Source organism: Myotis lucifugus, unplaced genomic scaffold (genome assembly GCF_000147115.1).
Source record: "Myotis lucifugus unplaced genomic scaffold, Myoluc2.0 scaffold_706, whole genome shotgun sequence".
NCBI classification, from domain to species: domain Eukaryota; kingdom Metazoa; phylum Chordata; class Mammalia; order Chiroptera; family Vespertilionidae; genus Myotis; species Myotis lucifugus.
Window position 1 is genome coordinate 58,196 of NW_005871754.1, and position 20,985 is coordinate 79,180.

Below are 20,985 nucleotides of genomic sequence, written 5' to 3' on the forward strand. Positions count from 1 at the left end.
TATTGATATCCTATATAATAAAACCCTAATATGCAAAAGCCAAACAGTGGAACAACCGGCTGAATGACTAGTTGCTATGATGGGCACTGACCACCAGGGGCCTGACGCTCAATGCATGAGCTGCCCCCAGGTGTTCAGTGTGCTCCCACATGGGAAGCGCTGCTCAGCCAGAGCCGGACTCAAGGCTGGCGAGTGAAGCAAAGGGATCGGGCCTAAGTCAGCGGCTGTCATCCCCCAATGGGTCCTGGACTGCGAGAGGGTGCAGGCTATGCTGAGGGACCATCCCCCTCATGCAAGAATTTTGTGCACTGGGCCTCTAGTCTAATATAATCATAATATATCTAAATTTATATTTAGCATATTACTGATTTTATTTGATATACCTGCTTTACAGTTATTGTCTCTTATCTTCCTCCCTTTTGATTAATCAAATATATATTTTTATTCAATTCCTCCTTATTTACATATTGACCATTTATTATTATGTTTTTGTTGTAATTCTTTTTTATGCTATAGAGATTACCTCTTACTTATTCTTTAATTTTTAATTATAGTTTAATATACAAAACAAAATTTATCATGTTAATCATTGGAGGCATACAATTGGGTGGCATTTAGGACACTCAACACCAATATCTCCTACTAGGACCAGTAAAGAAAACTCTATGGAGCATCAATGAAATTTAGTACTTTGCTACTGGGAGAAATACATGAACAGAGATATTTATGAATCAATATGGAGAAATAGGATATACTGTTAAATTTTAAAAAGCAATGTGCCCTAGCTGGCTTGGCTCAGTGGAAAGAGTGTCAGCCTGCGGACTAAAGGGTTGTAGCTTTGCTTCCGGCCAAGGGCATATGCTTGGGTTGCAGGCTCAATCTTCAGTAGGGGGCGTGCAGGAGTCAGCCAATCAATGATTCTCTCTCATCATTGATGCTTCTATCTCTCTCTCCTTCTCCCTTCCTCTCTGAAATCAATAAAGAAATATATTGTAAAGTAAATAACTAAAAAGCAATGTGTAAAAGAGCATTTCTACCATGCTACATGTCATGTAAAAATGAAGGGGAAGTAAAATATTCATATACATGTCCATTTAAACATAATGACACACAGGAAGTAGTTAACATCTGGAAACAGCCCACGTGCCCATCAGTAGATTAGGAATGAAAAAACCTTAGGGACATTTATACAGTGGAATACTACTTGGCCAAAAAAAGGGAAAACTTGCTTTTGAGACAGCATGGATGGACCTGGAAATTATTATTCTAAGTGAAAAATGTTAGTCAGAGAAAGACAAATACCATAGAATCTCACTTATATGTGTAATCTACTTGTCAAAATAATGAAAAAACAAAATAGAAACAGAAGCATAGATACATAGAGTAAACTGACAGCTGTCAGAGGGGAGGTGTTAAGGAGGGCAGGGTGAAAAAATGGTGAAGGAAGAAGGCAAAAAAATATATATATCACATATAGACACGAAAAGCTGTATGGTGAGTGCCAGAGGAAAAGGGGTTTTGGGAGGAGGTGGTAGTGAACAAAGGGAGGATCAAAGGAGAGGGAAAGAGATATGAGTTTGGGTGGTAAGTGCACAATGTGGTACACAGGCGTTGTTTTATTTAGCTGTACACTTGACATCTGTATGGTTTTATTAAACAACTAGAGGCCCAGCAAGCGATTGAAATCGTACAAGGAGGTGCCCCACCTTCTGCCTCCTGTTTCCAGCTGCACGAGGAGGCGCCCCGTGGGGCGCTGGGCCCCAGAGGTGCTCCATGCACCTCATGGTCACCGGTCGTTTGGTCGTTTTGGTCGTGACACCTCTTGGCCTTTTATTATTATGATGTCAGTAAATGACATTGCAATCTAGAGTAGACTGACAGCTGTCAGAGGGGAGAGGTTAGAATTATTTGTGTCCTTTGGACTATGTTGTCTTTTGCCACTAAAAATAAATAGAAGAGGTGGTGAATAAAGCAAAATAGAATAAAACAGTATAAGTGAACCTAATTATAATCCTATTATATACTGTAATTACACCAAAGAGGAAAATAAAAGAAGTACCCTATGTAATTATTGAACTCAGAATTATGACTATATACTCTCACAATAAAAAAACAAACCTGACAACAAAGTTTTAAGCTGTACTTAGTGTGTCATTGACAGCGGTGTGAGTCAAGATTTGAAAAAACTCATCATGTATCCAAAGACTCAGCAAATAAGTAAACATTGAGGAAAAGGGAGTCCCTCTCTCTCTAGGGAGCTATGTACATGGAATGGACAAGGAGAGGCTGGAAAGAACTCTATGGTGTCAAACTAGAATTGGAGATTTCAATTAGAAATCATGTGCTTTAAAATGTATAAATAGATTGCAAGTTATAGGTCACATATCAACATCTATGCTGTTTCCATCTCCCATTCTTCCTGTCCCACTCGTGACACACTTGCTCTGGGCAAACATTCCTTTAGCTTCTTCGGTTCCAGTTTCTGCTTCTTGTGGTTTTTTTTACATATATTTCCCAGTAAGCTTGTCTGAGATCATTTAGAATCCTTGTAGGTAAAATAAGTGCAACTAAAGTTTCAAAATGAATATTAAATGATAAAAGATTATAACTCAGAGAATAAGAATCTGTGAGTCCATAATGACATAAATGAATAAATAGAAAACTAATGAGAGGGGGAAAGAGTAATTTTCTTCTAATAAGAGAATACAAGTAATAAATCTAGAATAATGGAATTATAAATAGCATAATTTGGCAACAACATTTGCAATAATTTTCTCATAGAAGAATCACCAATGGATTTCAAATATAGTGAGTTGAAATTTTAGTAAAGGAAATGATATGGTTTTACAATATCAAAATATCTACCTAACTGATACCTATTAATTACAAGTTTAGAAGAGTATCTTAAAAAAAATAGTAACTTTCCAAAAAAAAAATAATAGTTACTTTCCAATAGAAAACCTGGCAGATACTACATTAGCCAATTATAGGTTAGGGCAAAAGTATGTTTAGAGAGCTGAAAAGTGTGTTGTTTGTTTTCTCTCTGTGTATGCTACCATGAAAAATCCTATATAATAAAGAGGTAATATGCAAATTGACCATCACTCCAACACACAAGATGGCCACCCCCATGTGGTCAAAGATGGTCGCCCCCATGTGGACACAAAATGGCTGCCACAAGATGGCTGGCAGGGGAGGGAATTTGGGGGGGGGGTACCAGGCCTGCGAGGGAGGGCAGTTGGGGGCAATCAGGCCTGCAGGGGAGGGCTGTTAGGGGTGACTGTGCCAGCAGGGAAGGGCAGTTGGGGGCGACCAGGCCGGCAGGGGAAGATAGTTAGGGGTAATCGGGACAGCAGGGGAGCAGTTAGGCATCAATCAGGCTGGCAGGGGAGTGGTTAGGGGGTGATCAGGATGGCAGGCAGAAGCGGTTAGGGGCAATCAGGCAGGCTGGCAGGTGAGTGGTTGGAGGCCAGCAGTCCTGGATTATGAAAGGGATGTCTCAGATTGGAGAGTGTGCACGCTGGGCTGAGGGAAATACACATACACCCCTTGTGCATGAATTTTATGCACCGGGCCTCTACTAATACAATTATAATAAATAATAATATGTGAATAAACTCCGTGTTTTGCATACTCAGAACTGGAAACCTACTGTTTCCCAACCCTATATGGAATTTTACAATATTTCTCTATGTTTAAAATAATTTAAAACATTAATTTGAAAAAATATTAAGTTGAAAAATCCTTTTTCTCAGCTGGAATGATGCCCAAGAAGAAAGGTGTCCAGGGCATGACTGGAATCAGGGACAATGTCCCCTAGGATTCCAGTCCCTCTGGCTCTTGGACACACAGCTCCCCATAGGACAGTCAGAAATTAGCCAGAAACCTGTGGACTTAGACTTTGTTGCAGTCTCTCATTAATAACTAAGTGTTATCATTGAACTCATTTCTCTAGAGCTGGTTAAGGACAAGGAAAGTCTGTAGAAGTGCCAAGGCCCCAGATATTTCTTCTTTGTGTCTGGTTAGTAGGTCTTTGGAAGAAAACCTGAGTTAATGGACAATAGTCTGGAGCAGAAGGTGTCTGAACTCACCAATGATGAGCCCAGGTGAGAGGAGCTGGAAATCTGCACTTGGCGATGAATCTGCCTGTGTGCTAGTGGGTTCATGTATGATAATCTGTGTCCATGATTCTGTGTGTGTGTCTGCATGTATTGTGTATATTTATGTATGTGGTATTTAATAGTTGAATGTTAAGTGTGTGTGTGTGTGTGTGTGTGTGTGTGTGTGTGTGTGTGTATACTATGTACCTGATTCAAAGCCCTGTTTTAATGCATGTAGAACAAGTTATCATTGCTTGGCGTGTAGTGAGGGACAACAGATTCATGCCTGTCATCATAAACACTGGCATCACAGCTGAGCATCGGGAGTGAGACTGTTGTCTCTGCTTCTGGACAAGGAGATGCCCGACCTCACCAGGTACCAAGTTCAGGTCAGAGAGGGCTCACACCTCTGCTCAGCAGCGTGTTCTGGTGCTCATGGGAGCTTTGCTGTGGGTGACACACTCGTGTGTGGTAGCTGGAAGGGATGTTGTTTGATTTTCTCTGTTTGTATGTGACCATGTGTATGTGACCAGATGGTTGGATGTTGTTGCTGGTTTAATGACTGCCTGTGACTGAATAGGCTTACCTACACCAAGTAGGCTCCCATCCCTTGGAAGGGAATGGTCAGAAGTGTGGAAGCCTGCCTCTCAGTAATAGGAGGATGGTTCTGGTCATCCTTTCTAGGTACTTGTAGTGAGTGTATGGCTGGGTGAGCATATGTGTTTTGGTGTTTGTTTCTTGGGACAATTTTTACAAAAATATCTTTTTATTGATTTCAGAGAGGAAGGAAGAGGGAGGGAGACATAGAAACATCAATGATGAGAATCATTGATCAGCTGCCTCCTGCACACCCCCCAGAAGATTGAGTGCATAAACCAGGCATGTGCCCTGATCAGAATGGAACTGTGACCTCCTAGTTGATAGGTTGATGCTCAACAAGTGAGTCACATCAGCTGGGCTCCTGTAAAATTTTCTAATTGTTTCTGGTCTTGTGTGCTTTTTGTGATGTGTGTACAGAACTTGAGTTATGTATATGTGGTGAGTTGAGTCATGCGTCAGGTGTGTTAGTACTTTTGTGAGTGAGTGGTCCATCATTGTGTGTTGTGTATGTCTCACTTAGTATATCACTTAAGATTTGTATGCATATAAACAAGTATTTTTGAGCTGAACCACATAATGGCTATTCTTCCCTGATAACCAGAACGTGGTCACAGGTGACTGGAATCCTCAACACAGCAGTGTGTGTGTGTGTGTGTGTGTGTGTGTGTGTGTGTGTGTGTATGGGTGTACGGGTGTCAGAAATCAAGTATGTCCATACCTGTCCTCCCTCTGGAGCACCATTAGCTGAGATAGCCACACTCTAAGCAACTCCCGGTTTTTTAAAACAAATCTGCTCTCATTTCCATGGACCAGAGTGTGAGAGTCCCTCAGATTCTGCAACTTCTTCTTTACATTTTCTTTTCTATTTTTTAAGTTTTTTATGAGTTTTACTGGTCATTTTCTTTATTTTTCTTTCCTCTTCTTTACTTTTATTAAATGTCCCAGGAAAATAACCTCCAGGCATCATGCTGTGTGAAGTTATTGGGAAGAATCAACATAAAATGGTGGAGAGAACTTGGGAAAGTTACTTAAATTTTGGTCTTAGTTTTCCCATCTATAAAATGAAAAGAATTACACTTCTACTGTGAATCTTACAGAAGCTCTCAGTAAACAGTTATTGTGCAAAAATACAGTTAATATATTTGAGAATTATTGTCAGTCGGAAGGTATATAAATATAAAGGAATGAAATTATCATGTAAGAGCTTTCAGAATTTTGGAAAAATTTGAGTCCTCACAGCTCTAATGTGCTTGGCTCCCCTGAGCAAGAAAAAGGAAGTTTCTGTGTGTAATGGTTAAGAGCATGGGTTCTGATCATACAGATACACTAGGTGGAACCCCATGAAGTAGCTAACATTTGGTGATTTTTATTATATAAAAATGATAATGCATATATCAAGTTTTATACATTACACATTACATACATTATACATACAGACATACACACGTGACCTTCTATTCCCTACTGCATTGCTGTGTGCCTGGAGAATGTGTATCATTTATGTTTCTATTTCTTAAAAAGTGAAAAAGGTTGAAAGAACACAAATTCTTAGTGCAGCTGTGACAAGGTTTTAAAATCTGGGAATATAAGGTTGACATGAGAATTTCATTAGGAAATTTAGGTAGGTTCTTAGGACAACACCCAAATGTTGTACTAAATGTTCAACCATTTTATGAAAGATAGTATGTGGATTACTTTGGTTTTGGAGCTGTTCTGCCAGCAAGTGGTTTTAAATGGCCACCCATTTGAGAGTGTCCCTGAGTTTACAGCGGTGGGTCAATGAGACCCGGCAGATTCACAGGAGGAGTGTGAAAATGCTCCAAGAACCCCAACTCAGCCCAGGAGTCTCACGTTATTTTAAGACACTAACAATTGATACCAGTTTCCGGGGCTCATCTTCTGTTTCTGCCACAGTGAATTAATAGGGTTTGGCTCTGGCCTGGTACAAAAATTATCTCAGTCCTTAGAAGAGGTCCCAACACAGACTTGATGTTAAAAGTAATGGTTGAATAAAACAAAGAACCCCTTCTTGCTACTGTGTGATGAGGTCTTGTTGATTACTTTGGGGTTGAATGTTTTCCTGGAGCCAAACTGGGAGAGAGGGAAGATGCACACATCGAGGGGTGTGAGAAATAAATATGAAAGTATTTAAAAATGAATGGTTTTCCCAATAATGACAGTATGAGATGTGATGGTTCTGGTCGTCCTTTCTAGGTTCCTGAGAATCCCACACCTTCATCCCCAGCAGACAGAAGAGCAGCATGAGGCCTGAGAACCAGAGCAGCGTGTCCCACTTCCTCCTCCTGGGGCTCCCCATCCCGCCAGGGCAGCAGGGCGTGTTCTTCACCCTGTTCCTGGGCATGTACCTGACCACGGTGCTGGGCAACCTGCTCATCATCCTGCTCATCAGGCTGGACTCTCGCCTGCACACGCCCATGTACTTCTTCCTCAGCCACTTGGCCTTCTCTGACATTTCTCTCTCCTCTGTCACTGTCCCTAAGATGCTCATGAACATGCAGACTCGGCAACAATCCATCTCCTATGTGGGATGCATTTCTCAGTTGTATTTTTTCATACTTTTTATTGGTCTTGACAATTTTCTTCTGGCTGTGATGGCATATGACAGGTACGTGGCCATCTGTCACCCTCTACACTACACCACCATCATGAGGGAGAGGCTGTGTGTGCTGCTGGTTGTTGGCGCCTGGATTCTCTCCTGTGCCCATGATTTGTTGCACACTCTCCTATTGGTCCGACTGTCCTTTGGTGCCAATAATATCATCACCCACTACTTCTGTGACCTCCTTGCGCTCCTGAAACTGAGCTGCTCAGACATTTCCCTCAATGAGCTGGTCCTACTCACCGAGGCAGGAATGATTGTCTTCCTGCCTTTTGGTGTTATTTTGGGCTCCTATATCCGTATAGGGACCATCATCCTGAGGGCGCCCTCCACTAAGAGACTCTATAAAGCCTTTTCTACCTGTGGCTCCCATCTCTCTGTGGTGTTTTTATACTATGGGACAGCTGCAGGTGTTTACTTTTTCTCCTCATCATGGGGTTCCAAAGACATAATTGCTTCAGTCATGTATACGGTAGTTACCCCCATGCTGAACCCCTTCATCTACAGCCTTAGGAACCGAGATATCAAACAGGCCTTAGAGGTGTGTGTCAATAGGGTTAAGTTATTTAACTGGCAATCACTAAATTCCCTTTTACTGTCAGGAGCACAGTGATATAGATCTCCTAAAATTATTGTATGGTTAACATTTGCATGTACCTTTTATAGAACATGCCTTCTGTTTTCTTGTACAAATTTGTTACTATGTCAACTAAGTCATGTTTGATACTTGGATTGTCAATAATTCTTTATTCCTAATTGATGTTGTTCATTTTTCCATTATCTTTTATAAGACATATGCAAAAATCTTATGCGAACATGTTGCACAATTATAATTTGTGAATTTGTCTTTGTTTGCGATATGTCCTTTTTTGCTTATGTATTTTTTATTGTATGTTAGACAAGACTCACTTATTTAGCATCATAATCCGTCTCTGGTGAACTTTATTTATTTATTTATTTTTGAACTAATTCCTTTATGCCTGGTTTAGTTGGCTTCAAGCTGATTGTACACATCCCACCACACAATCAATGACATCATGTTGGCAGACTGCAATCAGCCATGATAAGAGTAATTACATATGATCAACCAAAGGACTTGTATGCATGCATATAAGCCAAACCAATGGACACAGACAACAGGGGGATGAGAGCATATGAAAATTAGTATGTGGTACAAAGCATGGCTGTTAGAAATATAGAGACTTTAAAAATGCATTTAAGAGCATACCATTTTGTTTATAATTAGAAAAATGTTTCAAGTAATGGGTCCTACCTTACCACCTCATCTACTTCTCAAACGAGTATAGGTACATATACAGATATAAAAACAGATACAGATGTAGATACTAGTGTAGTATAGTAATAAAGATGGCTTTTATCTGGAATCGAACCCACAACCATTCACTGTGCAGACTGGAGCTGTAATCCATGAGCAACACCGGCCAGGGCTATTCCCCATTCTTTATTTCTCAGTTGTGACCTACATCCTATGAGTACACACACCCAAAGTTTCAGAATGAGTAACAATGGTAATGGATTATCACTCAGAGAATAATAACCCATGAGTCCATAATGATATAAATGAATAAATACAAAACAAATGACTTGGGAATAAGGGCAAGATTTTTCTTATAGGAGAATATGACTAATAAACAAGGAAGGTATGATAGAATGCGAAGATTCACCATTTGGCCTCAACGTTTTCAATAATTTTGTCATATGAGAATTACCAATGGATGTTAAATATAGTGGGTGAAGTTTTGATTTAAAAAAGTTATGCTTATATAATATCAAGATATCTCCCCAAATGATACCTATTAATTATGAGGTTAAAATAGTAACTTGAAAAAAATTGTGACTTTTCTGTAGAGAACTTGGCAGACACCACCTTAGCCAACCGATTAAAGATAAAAACACCAGAGATTTCAAGGTATCTGTAGATTAGCTGAAAGCTGCACCTACTAGCTCTCAGCCCCAAACCAGAGTTGCAACTAAATTGCATAGCAATCAATTTGGAAAATAATTCAAGGATAGCTAACGTGAAAACTTATAACCAAAGAGTACAGTAGAAATCACATGGGGTGGTAGGAGGGTGGAAGATGGTAAAAGGGAGAGCCTCCTCATAAATGTGTGGTTGTGCTGAAAAGCCAGAGGGATATCGCAGGCATGGAGCTCCCTCCCCCTAGAAGCATCAGGTCTCAACCCCACGCAAGGATCCCAACCCAGAGTAACAGAGACGTGAGGAGAGGCCTGTGTAGCATCTGGTTTTGGAATCAGTGGGGATTCTGTCCATCCAGGAGCTTCAGACCACACTACCCCAGGGAAGGAAAATAAAGATTTCCCCAGTCTTTATCCATTACTACCAAACAAACATTGCAAGGAATGTTAAAGGAACTGCTTTAAGAAGAAGAAAATACATATTGCAGAGAGGAACATAGGTAAAAGGGAAAAAATGGCAAAAAACAAGTATCTGTCAATAATACCTTAAATGTAAATGGATTATTTGCTCCAATCAAAATACATCGGGTATGGGGAGGGTGGTTGGGTGGGAGATAATCAACCAACGACATTGTATGCTATATGCACGAACCATGTACACAGATAAAAGGGTGGTGAAGGCCTGAGTGGGGCGGGGGGGTGGGCAGGCTAGAGGGAGTCAATGGGGAAAGGAAAGGGGACATATGTAATACTTTCAACAATAAAGAATTATTTATTTATTTATTTATTTATTTATTTATTTATTTATTTTTATTTTTTTTAAATATATTTTATTGATTTTCCACAGAGAGGAAGGGAGAGAAAGATAGAGAGTTAGAAACATCGATGAGAGAGAAACATCGACCAGCTGCCTCCTGCACATCTCCTACTGGGGATGTGCCCGCAACCAAGGTACATGCCCTTGACCGGAATCGAACCCGGGACCCTTGAGTCCGCAGGCCAACGCTCTATCCACTGAGCCAAACCAGTTTCGGCAAGAATTATTTAAAAATAAATAAAGATGTCAACATATCTTATGCTCCAAAAAAAAAAAAAGATATAGGATAGCCAAATGGATAAGAAAACATGAGCCATATATATGCTGTCTACCTCAGAACAAAAGATTCACACAGGCTGTAAGTGAAGTGATGGAGAAAAATACTCCGTGCAAATGGAAACAAAACAAAACAAAAAAAAAACAAACAAAAAACCCCCGCTGGGGTAGCCATACATATATTTGACAAAATACACTTCAAAACAAAGATCATAACAAGAGAAAAAGAAGGTCAATACATAATACTAAAGGGACTGATCCAACAAGGGGTTATAACCCTTGTAAACATATATGGATCTAATATAGGAGCAACTAACTATATAAAGAAATTCTTGGTGGACTTTCAGGGAGAGATTGACAGCAACAAAGTCATAGTAGGGGATCTTAACACCCTGCTGTCATCAATGGACAGATGTTTCAGACAAAAAATCCAAAAGAAAAAAAGTGATCTTAAACAACAAACAAGATTGGATGGATTTAGTTGATATTTACACGACATGTTACCCCAAAACAGCAGAATATACATTATTTTCCAGTACACATGAAACATTCTCAAAGATACACCACATGTGAGGACGCAAAATAAATCTTAATAATTCAAGATGATTGCAATCATATCAAGCATCTTCTCAGATAACAATGGTATAAAACTAAAAATCCACCACAGTGAAAAAAAATTCTCAAAAACATTCAAACACATGGAAGCCAAACAGCATGTTATTAAACAATGAATAAGTTACCAATGAGGTCAAGGAAGAAATAAAAAAATTCCCTGAAAACAAACAAAAATGAGAACCCAAAACCCAAAATCTATGGGATATAGGGAAAGCAGTCCTGAGAGAGAAGTTCATAGCATTATTGGACTACCTCAAGAGCAAGAATAATCTCAAATAAACAATCTAATCCTATACCTAAAGCAACAACAACAACAAGAACAACAAATGAAGCCATGAGTTAGTAGAAGGAAGGAAATAATAAATATCTGATTGAAAATAAATGAGAAAGAGACTAAAAAAATAAACACAGAAGATCAATAAAACCAGAAGCTGGTTCTTTGAAGACATAAACTAGATTGATGAACCATTAACCACAATCATTAAAAAAGAAAGAGAAGACCCAAATAAATAAAAAGAAATGAGAGAGAAGTTAACAACTGACATCACAGAAACACGAAGGAGTGTAAGAAAGGACTATGAAAAATTAAACACCAACAAGTTGGACAACCTAACTAAAATGGACAAATTCCTAGAAACATACAATCTTCCAAAATTCAATCAGAAAGAATTCAAAGAACGGAATACACCAATAACAACTAATAAAATTTAAAAAGTAATTTAAAAAACTCCAAACAAAAGTTCTTGACTGCATGGCTTCACAGGCAAATTTTACCAAACATTCAAAGAAGAACTAACTTCCAGCTCTTCGGATGAGGCCAGCATTATCTTAATTGTAAAACTATATAAAGCCACTAAAATAAAATAAAAATTATAGGCCAGTATCTCTGGTAAATGTAGATCCTAAAATCCTCACAAAATTTTACCAACTGGATGCAGCAATGCATTACAAAGACCATACACCACGATTAAATGGGATTAACTCCAGGGAAGAAACATTGGTGCAATATTTGAAAATCAATAATGTGATATATCACCCAAACAAAATGAAAAATAAAAATCACATGATCATATCTATAGATGCAGAAAAAGCATTCAATAAAATCCAGCACCCATTTATGATATAAACTCTCAGCAAAGTGGCAATAAAGGGATCATACCTCAAGATAAGTAAGGCCATACATGAAAAATGCACAGCCAACAAAATACTCAATAGGCAAAAATGAAATGTGGCCCTGAATGGTTTGGCTCGGTGGATAGAGCGTCGGCCTGCAGACCAAGGGGTCCCAGGTTTGATTCCGGCCAAGGGCATGTACCTTGGTTGCGGGCACATCCCCAGTAGGGGGTGTGCAGGAGGCAGCTGATCGATGTTTCTCTCGCATCAATGTTTCTGAATCTCTATCCCTCTCCCTTCCTCTCTGTAAAAAAATCAATAAAATATATATATTTTAAATGATATGTGTTTTCTTTAAGATCAGGAATAAAACAGGAATGTCTACTTTCACCACTCTTTTTCAACATAGTACTGGAAGTCCCAGTTCAGACAAAAAGAAGAAATAAAAGGCATCAAAATTGGAAAGGAGGAAGCAAAATTGTTATTATTTGCAGGTGACATGACACTGTACATAGAAAACCTAAAAACTTCACCAGAAATCTACTAGAACTAATACATGAATTCAGCAAAGTATCAGAATACAAAAATAATACGCAGAAATTGGTGGCATTTTTATACACCAATAAAGAAGTATCTGAAAGAGAATCTAAGAAAACTATCCGATTTACTATTGCAACAACAACAAAAAATAAGGTACTTGGGAACAAATTTAAACAAGGAGGTAGAGACCTGTACTTGGGAAACTAGAGGACATTGAAGGAAGAAATTGAGAAAGGTACAAATAAGTGCAAGCATACTTATGGATTGGAATAATTAACATCATTAAAATGTCCCTACTACCCAAAGCAATCTATAAGTTCAACGCAATTCCTATTAAAATACCAATGACATATTCCACAGGTGTAGACAAATATTCCCAAAATTTATATGGATCCAAAAAAAAGACCCCAAATATCCTCTACAATCTGGAGAAAGAAGAACAAAGTTGGAGGTATCATAATTCTGGATATCAAATTATACTACAAGGCCACAGTATTCAAAGCAGCCTGTACTCACATAAGAATAGGCATATAGATCAATGGAACAGAACAGAGTCCAAAAAATGACCCACATCTTTATGGCTAATTAGTATTTAACAAAGGAGGCAAGAGCATACAATGGAGTAAAGACAGTCTTTTCAACAAATAGTGTTGGGAAAACTGGACAGGTACATGGAAAAAATGAAAATAGACCACCAACTTACACCAGACACAAGAATAAACTCAAAATGGATAAAAGACTTAAATGTAAGTCCAAAACAACAAAAATCATAGAAGAAAACATAGACAATAAAATCTCACACATCGCTCGTAGCAAATTTTTTGCTGATATATCTCCTAGGGCAGTGGTCGGCAAACTCATTAGTCAACAGAGCCAAATATCAACAGTACAATGATCGAAATTTCTTTTGAGAGCCAAATTTTTTAAACTTAAACTATATAGGTAGGTACATTGTTATTAACTTAATTAGGGTACTCCTAAGGCTTAGGAAGAGCCACACTCAAGGGGCCAAAGAGCCGCATGTGGCTCGGGAGCTGCAGTTTGCCGACCACTGTCCTAGGGCAAAAGGAACAAAGAAAAGAATAAACAAATGAGACTAAATCAAACTAAAAAGCTTCAGCACAGCAAAAGAAACCATCAACATAATGAACATATGGGAGAACATATTTGCCAATGATACATCTGATAAGGGGTTGATTTCCCAAATATATAAAGAACATCTACAACTCAACATGAACACAAACAATCAGTTAAAAATTCAGCAAAGGACCTGAAAAGATACTTCTCCAAAGAGGACATACATATGGCCAATAGACATATGAAAAGATGCTCAACATCTTTAATTATCAGAGAGATGAAAATTAAAATGATAATGAGATATCACTTTACACCTGCCAGAACAGCTACCATTGATAAATCAGCAAACAAGTACTGGTGAGGATGTGTAGAAAAGGAAATTCTAGTTCACTATTTATGGGAATTCAGACTGGTGCAGCCACTATAGAAAACAGTATGGAGTTTCCTCAAAAAATTAAAAAAGGCACTGCCTTTTGACCTATTGATCCCACTTATGGGCATATAACCGGAGCATTCCAAAACACCAATCAGAAATAATATATGCAGCCCTGGACAGTGTTGCTAAGTCATTAGAGCTTCACATGGTGGGCCAAAGGGTGGTGGGTTTGATACCCAGTCAAGGGCATGTATCAAGGTTGCAGGATTGATCCCTGACCCTGCTTGGGGCACGTTCATGAGGCAAGCATCAATGTGTCTCTCATTGATATGTCTCTCTCTCTCTCTCTCTCTCTCCCTCCCTCCCTCCCTCCCTCCCTCCTTTTCTCCCTCTCTCCCTTCCATTCTACTCTATCTCAAATCACTGGAAAAATATCCCCTGGTAAGGATAAGTTCCTTCTTATAGAATACAACTAATACAAGAAATGATAGAATTTGTAAAGAGTTACTATTTGACTACCACATTTGCAGTAATTTTGTCATATAAGAATTATTAAAGTGAGTGGGTGAACTTTTAATAAGGAAAATGTTATCCTATATAATAAAAGCCAAGGTGGATCACGTGATGTTGTCACAAGATGGCCACCACAAGATGGTTACCACAAGATGGCCTGCAGGGGAGGGCAGTTGTGGGCAGTCAAGCCGGCAGGGGAGCAGTTAGGCATCAATCAGGCCGCCAGGGAAGTGGTTAGGTGGCGATCATGCTGGCAGGCAGAAGTGGTTAGGGGCAATCAGGCAGTCAGGCAGGCAGGCAAGCGGTTAGGAGCTAGCAGTCCCAGAGTGGAGCAGGTTCAGGCTGGACTGAGGGACATTCCCCCACCCTGTGCACAAATTTTGTGCACTGGACCTCTAGTGTTTATATAATACCAAAATATCTACATAAATTATACCTTTTAATTAAAGGTTAAAATAGTAACTATAAAAATTGTAACTTTACAGTAGATAAACTGGCAGATAAAACCATAGCCAATGAAGATAAATGAAAACACTACTCATTGGAAAAATTAATAGCATATGCCTTCTAATAATATGCACTGTAGTATATCTACTGAGAATTAAAGCCTGAAACATACATACATACATACATACATACATACATACATAAAAATGGTAAACATAGTAAAATGCTAACCATTTGGAATCTGAGCAACGCCTGTCAAGGAATTCTTAATATCATTTTTTTAACTTTCCTATATTTTTAAAATCATTTCAAAACAAAAAGTGGAAAAATCCTTTGTTCCAGCTGGAATAATGTCCAAGAAGAAAGCCGTCTGGGACATGACTGGAATCAGGAACACTGTCCCCTAGGACTCCAGTCCCTATGGCTTCTGGACACACAGCTCCCAAAGGGCAGTCAGAAATTAGCCACAAGCTTGGGGACTTGGTTGCAGTCTCTCATTAGCAGTTAAGTGTTATCTTTGGACTCATTTCTCTGGAGCTGGTTAAGGAAAATAAAAATCTGTAGCAGTGGCAAGTCTCCAGATATTGCCTCTGTGTGTCTGGATGTTAGGTCTCCTGAAGAAAACCTGAGGAGATGGACAACAGTCTGGAGCAGAAGGCGTCTGAACTCACCAATGAGGAGCCCAGGTGAGAGGAGCTGTTGGTGATGGATCTGCCTGTGTGCTAGTGGGTTCATGTATGAGACTCTGTGCCCATGACTGTGTGTGTGTGCATTGTGTATGCTTGCATACATGCTATTTAATAGTTGTGTGTGTATGTGTGTGTGTGTGTGTGTGTGTGTGCTATGTATGCGAACCACAGTCCTGTTTCAGCACATGTAGTGCAAGTTATCACCTCCAGGAAGGTGATTAGGGACTCCTGATTCATGTCTTTCATCATAAACACTGGCATCACAGCTGAGCATTGGGAGTGAGATTGTTGTCTCTACTGCTGGACAAGAAGATGCCCACCTCACCAGGTACCAAGGTCAGGTCAGAGAGAGCTCAGACCTCTGCTCAGCAATGTGGGCTGCTACACCAGGTATCTGTGTCTGTGGGTGACACACTTGTGTGTGAGAGCATGAAGGTGTGCTGTTGGGTTTTCTCTGTGTATGTGACCATATGTGTGTGACCAGGTGCATGGGGTATTGGGGTGTTTTAATGACTATGCCTGCGACTAAAGAGGCTTAACTGTTCCTTGCTGACTGCCCTCCCCCAGGAAAGGGATGGTCAGAAGGGGGGAAGTATGTCTCTGATTAATGGGAGCATGTGTGCTGCTTGCTGTAGTGAATGTGGCTGGGTGAGCATATGTGTCATTGATGTGTGTTTCTTGTGAGATTTTTGAATTGTTTATGGTCTTGTGTGTTTTTGGTGAGTGTGTGTAGTGTTTGAGTTATGCATATGTGGTGAGTTGAGTCTTTACCAGGTTGTCATGAGTCAGGTTGTCATGATTCAGGTGTGTTAGTGTGTTAGTGGGTGAATGGTACATCAGTGAGTGTTGTGCATGTCTCACTTAGTATGTCACTTATTACTTGTATGTATGTATGTATATGAGCATTCATGTGTTAAACCATAGATAGGATATCCTTCTGTTAAAATGGGGATGTGGGCATTGGTGATTGGAATCCTCAAATCAGGGGTGTGTGTGTGTGTATGTGTGTGGTGCATCTCCATATGTGATCCGCATTCATGACCTCAAGAATTTCCTTAAATGTCCTCCTTCTGAGGCACCATTAGCTGAGTTAACCACACTCGAAGCCTCTCCTTGCTTCTCGAAACAAAGCTGCTTTCATTTCCATGTACCCGAGTGACTGAGTTGCTCAGAATTTTACAACTCTTCTTTACTTTATTAAACATGAAAGCAAAATAAACTCCAGGCATCCTGATGTGTGAAGTTATACGGAAGAATCACCATCATACAGCAGTGAGACCTTGGGAAAGTTACGTGAATTTTTTTTAATCCTCAACAGAGGATATTTTTCCATTGATTTTAGAGAGAGTAAAAGAGAGAGGGAAAGACAGAGAGAAATATCAATGTGAGAGAAACATCAATTGGTTGCCTCCTGCATGAGCCCTGACCAGAGCCCGGGCCAGGAAGGAGCCTGAAACCAAAGTACCTGCCCTTGACCAGAATCGAACCCGGGACCCTTCAGTCTGCAGGCCAACACTCTATCCACTAGGGCAATTACATAACTTTTTGGCCTCAGTTTCCACATCTATAAAATAAAAAGAACTGCACTTGTTTCTGTGAATCTTACAGAGCCTCTCAGTAAATATTTATTGTATAAACAAAGCTAATGTATTTGAAAATTTATTATCAGATGGAAAGAAATATGAAGAAAAGAAATTATCTAGGAAGAAGACTAAGAATTTTGGACAACTTTTGGTCCTCACAGCTCTAAAATAATACATTGTTCTTGACTCCCTTAAGCAAGAAAAGGGAAGTTTCCATGTGTAATGGTTAAGAGCATTTTTCTGATCACAAAGATATATTAGATGGAACCCCAAGTAGCTAATACTTGGAAATTTTTCATATAGAGAAAATGATAATACATATGTATCAATTTATATACATTATATATCACATATATTTAGATACATATATACACACAAGTGTACCCTTATGTACAGTGAGACTACAGAATATGTGCCATTTATGTTTCTATTTCTTAAAAGCTAAAAAAGATGAAAGAACACAAATTCTTAGTACAGCTGTGAAGAGGTAAAATCTGGGAATGTCCCTGGCTGTGTTGGCTCAGTGGTTGAGCATTGACCTATGAACCACGAGGTCACAGTTTAATTCCCTGTGAGGGTACATGCCTGGTTTGTGGGTATGAACCCCAGTTTGGGGGGAGTGGCATGGAGGAGGCATCCGATCAATGATTCTCTCTCATCATTGATGTTTCTATCTTTCTCTCCCTCTACCTTAATCCATGAAATCAATAAAAAAATGTATTTTTTTTTAAAAAAATCTGAGAATGTGAGACTAATGAGTGGATTTAATTAGAAAAGGTGGGTGAGGTCCCTAGGCAACTACCCAAATGTTCACCAAAAATCTCAGCATGATTATGAAATATAGTTTGTGGACTATTCTGTTTTGGAGCTATTCTGACATCCAGTGGCTTTCAATGGCACCCATTTCTATACTGTCCCTGGGTTTACATTAGCTGTGGGTTAATGACACTGGGGAGGTTCACAGGAGGAGTGTGATAATATTCCAACAACGCCCACTCAGCACTGGAGTCTCGTGTTACTTTGAGGCAGAAACAACTGACACCACTTTGCAGAGGCTCATCTTCAGTTTCTGTCACAGTGAATCATTATGGTTTGGCTCTGGGCTGGTGTAGAAATGAGCCCTCCATGCTCATCAAGATGTAAACTCATAGAAGTGGGGACCTTGCTTTCTTGTTCACTGCTGCATCTCAGTCCTTAGAAGAGGTCCCAACACAGAATTGATGTTAAAAGTAATGGTTGAGCCGAAACCGGTTTGGCTCAGTGGATAGAGCGTTGGCCTGCAGACGGAAGGGTCCCAGGTTCGATTCTGGTCGGGGGCATGTGCCTTGGTTGTGAGCACATTCTCAGTGGGAGATGTGCAGAGGCAGCTGATCAATGTGTCTCTCTCATCGGTGTTTCTGGGGAGATGTCTCTCTCCCTTCCTCTCTGTAAGAAATCAATGAAATATGTTTTTTTAAAAAAAGTAATGGTTGAATAAAATAGCGAACCCCCTCTAGCTTCTGTGTGATGAGGTCTTATTAACTACAACATGGAGGATCAAAGTTTTCAAGGATCCAGACTGCAATACTGGTAGAGGGAAGATGTATACACCCACAGGTGCGTGGAATTAATATGAAAGTATATTAAGGTGGTTTTCCTAGAGAATGACAGTATGAGATGTGATGGTCTGTTCATCCTTTCTAGGTTCCTGAGATTTCCACACCTTCTTCATCCCCAGCAGACAGAAGAGCAGCATGAGGCCTGAGAACCAGAGCAGTGTGTCCCAGTTCCTCCTCCTGGGGCTCCCCATCCCGCCAGGGCAGCAGAGGGTATTCTTCACCCTGTTCCTGGGCATGTACCTGACCACGGTGCTGGGCAACCTGCTCATCATCCTGCTCATCAGGCTGGACTCTCGCCTGCACACGCCCATGTACTTCTTCCTCAGCCACTTGGCTCTCACTGACATCTCCTTCTCCTCTGTCACTGTCCCTAAGATGCTCATCAACATGCAGGCTCAGCAACAATCCATCTCCTATGTGGGATGCATTTCTCAGTTGTATTTTTTCATAGTTTTTGGTTGTCTTGACAATTTCCTTTTGGCTGTGATGGCATATGACAGGTACGTGGCTATCTGTCACCCTCTGTACTATTCCACAATCATGAGTCAGGCGCTGTGCACGCTGCTGGTGGCTGGCTCCTTGATGGCTGCCTGTGTCCATGCTCTTTTTCATACCCTCCTCTTGGTCCCACTGTCCTTTTGTACTGACAATACCATCACCCACTTCTTCTGTGAGCTCACAGCGCTCCTGAAGCTGAGCTGCTCAGACATCTCCCTCAATAATCTGGTCATCTTCACTGAGGGAGGAATGCTTTACTTCCTGCCATTGAGCATTGTCTTGGGCTCATATATCCGTATAGGAACTATCATCCTGAGGGTGCCCTCCACTAAGAGACTCTCTAAAGCCTTTTCTACCTGTGGTTCCCATTTCTTTGTGGTGTCTTTATACTATGGCACACTTGCTGGTGTTTACTTTTTCTCCTCATCATGGGGTTCCAAGGACATAATTGCTTCTGTCATGTATGCAGTAGTTACCCCCATGCTGAACCCCTTCATCTACAGCCTGAGGAACAGAGATATAAAACAGGCCCTAGAGATGTGTATGAATAGGTTTAACTCTTTAAAGTGACAATCACTAAATCCTCTTGTTGCAGTCAGGAGCACAGGGAAATAGATCTAAAATTATTTTTAGTCAACATCTCCATATAACATTAATAGAATATACATTCTGTTGTCAATATGTCAACTAGGTCACATTTGCTGCTTGGATTGTTAATAATTCATTATTATTTTTCGTTTGTCCATCATCTCTTATAAAATATATGCAAAATACATGCAGAATTATACCTGTGGATTTGCTTTTTCTTTGTCCTTTTGGATATGTCATTTTTGTTTATGTATTTTTTATACTATGTTATTGAAGACACACTGATTTTGCGACATGATTCCCTCCTGGGGAAATTTTTTTTCTTCAAGTAATTTTTTTACTGTGTTAAAATACACAATATAAAGTTGCATTATAACCATTTTTCAGTGTGCAGTTCAGCAGCATTAGGTAAACCCACATTGTTGTGTTGCTTGTGCATTTTAAAGCTCTGTCATTAGGTACCTATATATTTAGGATCCTCATATCTTCTTGTGTTTTTTTCCAATTGAATTCATTGGGGTAACATCTACCAATCTATATAAAAGCCTAAGTGACCATTTGACCATTCAACCAGAAGCTATGATGCACACTGACCACCAGGGGGCAGACACTCAATGCACAGGCATGGAAACATGGAACAGACTGATGAATCTCAGAGGGAAGGGGGAAGGGGGAGGGCAGGAAGAGATTAACCAAAGATCTTAAATGTATACTAGAGGCCCGATGCACGAGATTCGTGCACTCGTTGGGGATGGGGGGAGGTCCTCAGCCCAGCCTGCACTCTCTCGCAGTCCGGGGCCCTCGGGGGATGTCTGACTGACAGCATAGGCCCACACAGGGAGCAGGTCTACGCCATCAGTCAAACATTCTTAGGGCTGCCGCAGAGGCTGCTGCACTCACCAGCTGTGAGCCCAGCTTCTGGCTGAGCGACAGTCCCCCTGTGGGAGTGCACTGACCACCAGAGGGCAGCTCCTGCGTTGAGTGTCTGCCCCCTGGT

The 20,985-nt window shown here is 40.2% G+C and overlaps 1 protein-coding gene across 1 annotated transcript; it reads left to right on the plus strand.

Annotated features, from left to right (window-relative positions):
• Window positions 1–6,961: 6,961 nt before the first annotated feature.
• On the plus strand, window positions 6,962–19,970 carry LOC102422449 (olfactory receptor 1J4-like). The gene is made up of 2 exons (XM_006105638.2): window positions 6,962–7,458; window positions 19,037–19,970. The coding sequence occupies exons 1-2, from the start codon at window positions 6,962–6,964 to the stop codon at window positions 19,968–19,970; spliced, it is 1,431 nt and encodes a 476-aa protein (XP_006105700.2).
• Window positions 19,971–20,985: the final 1,015 nt, after the last annotated feature.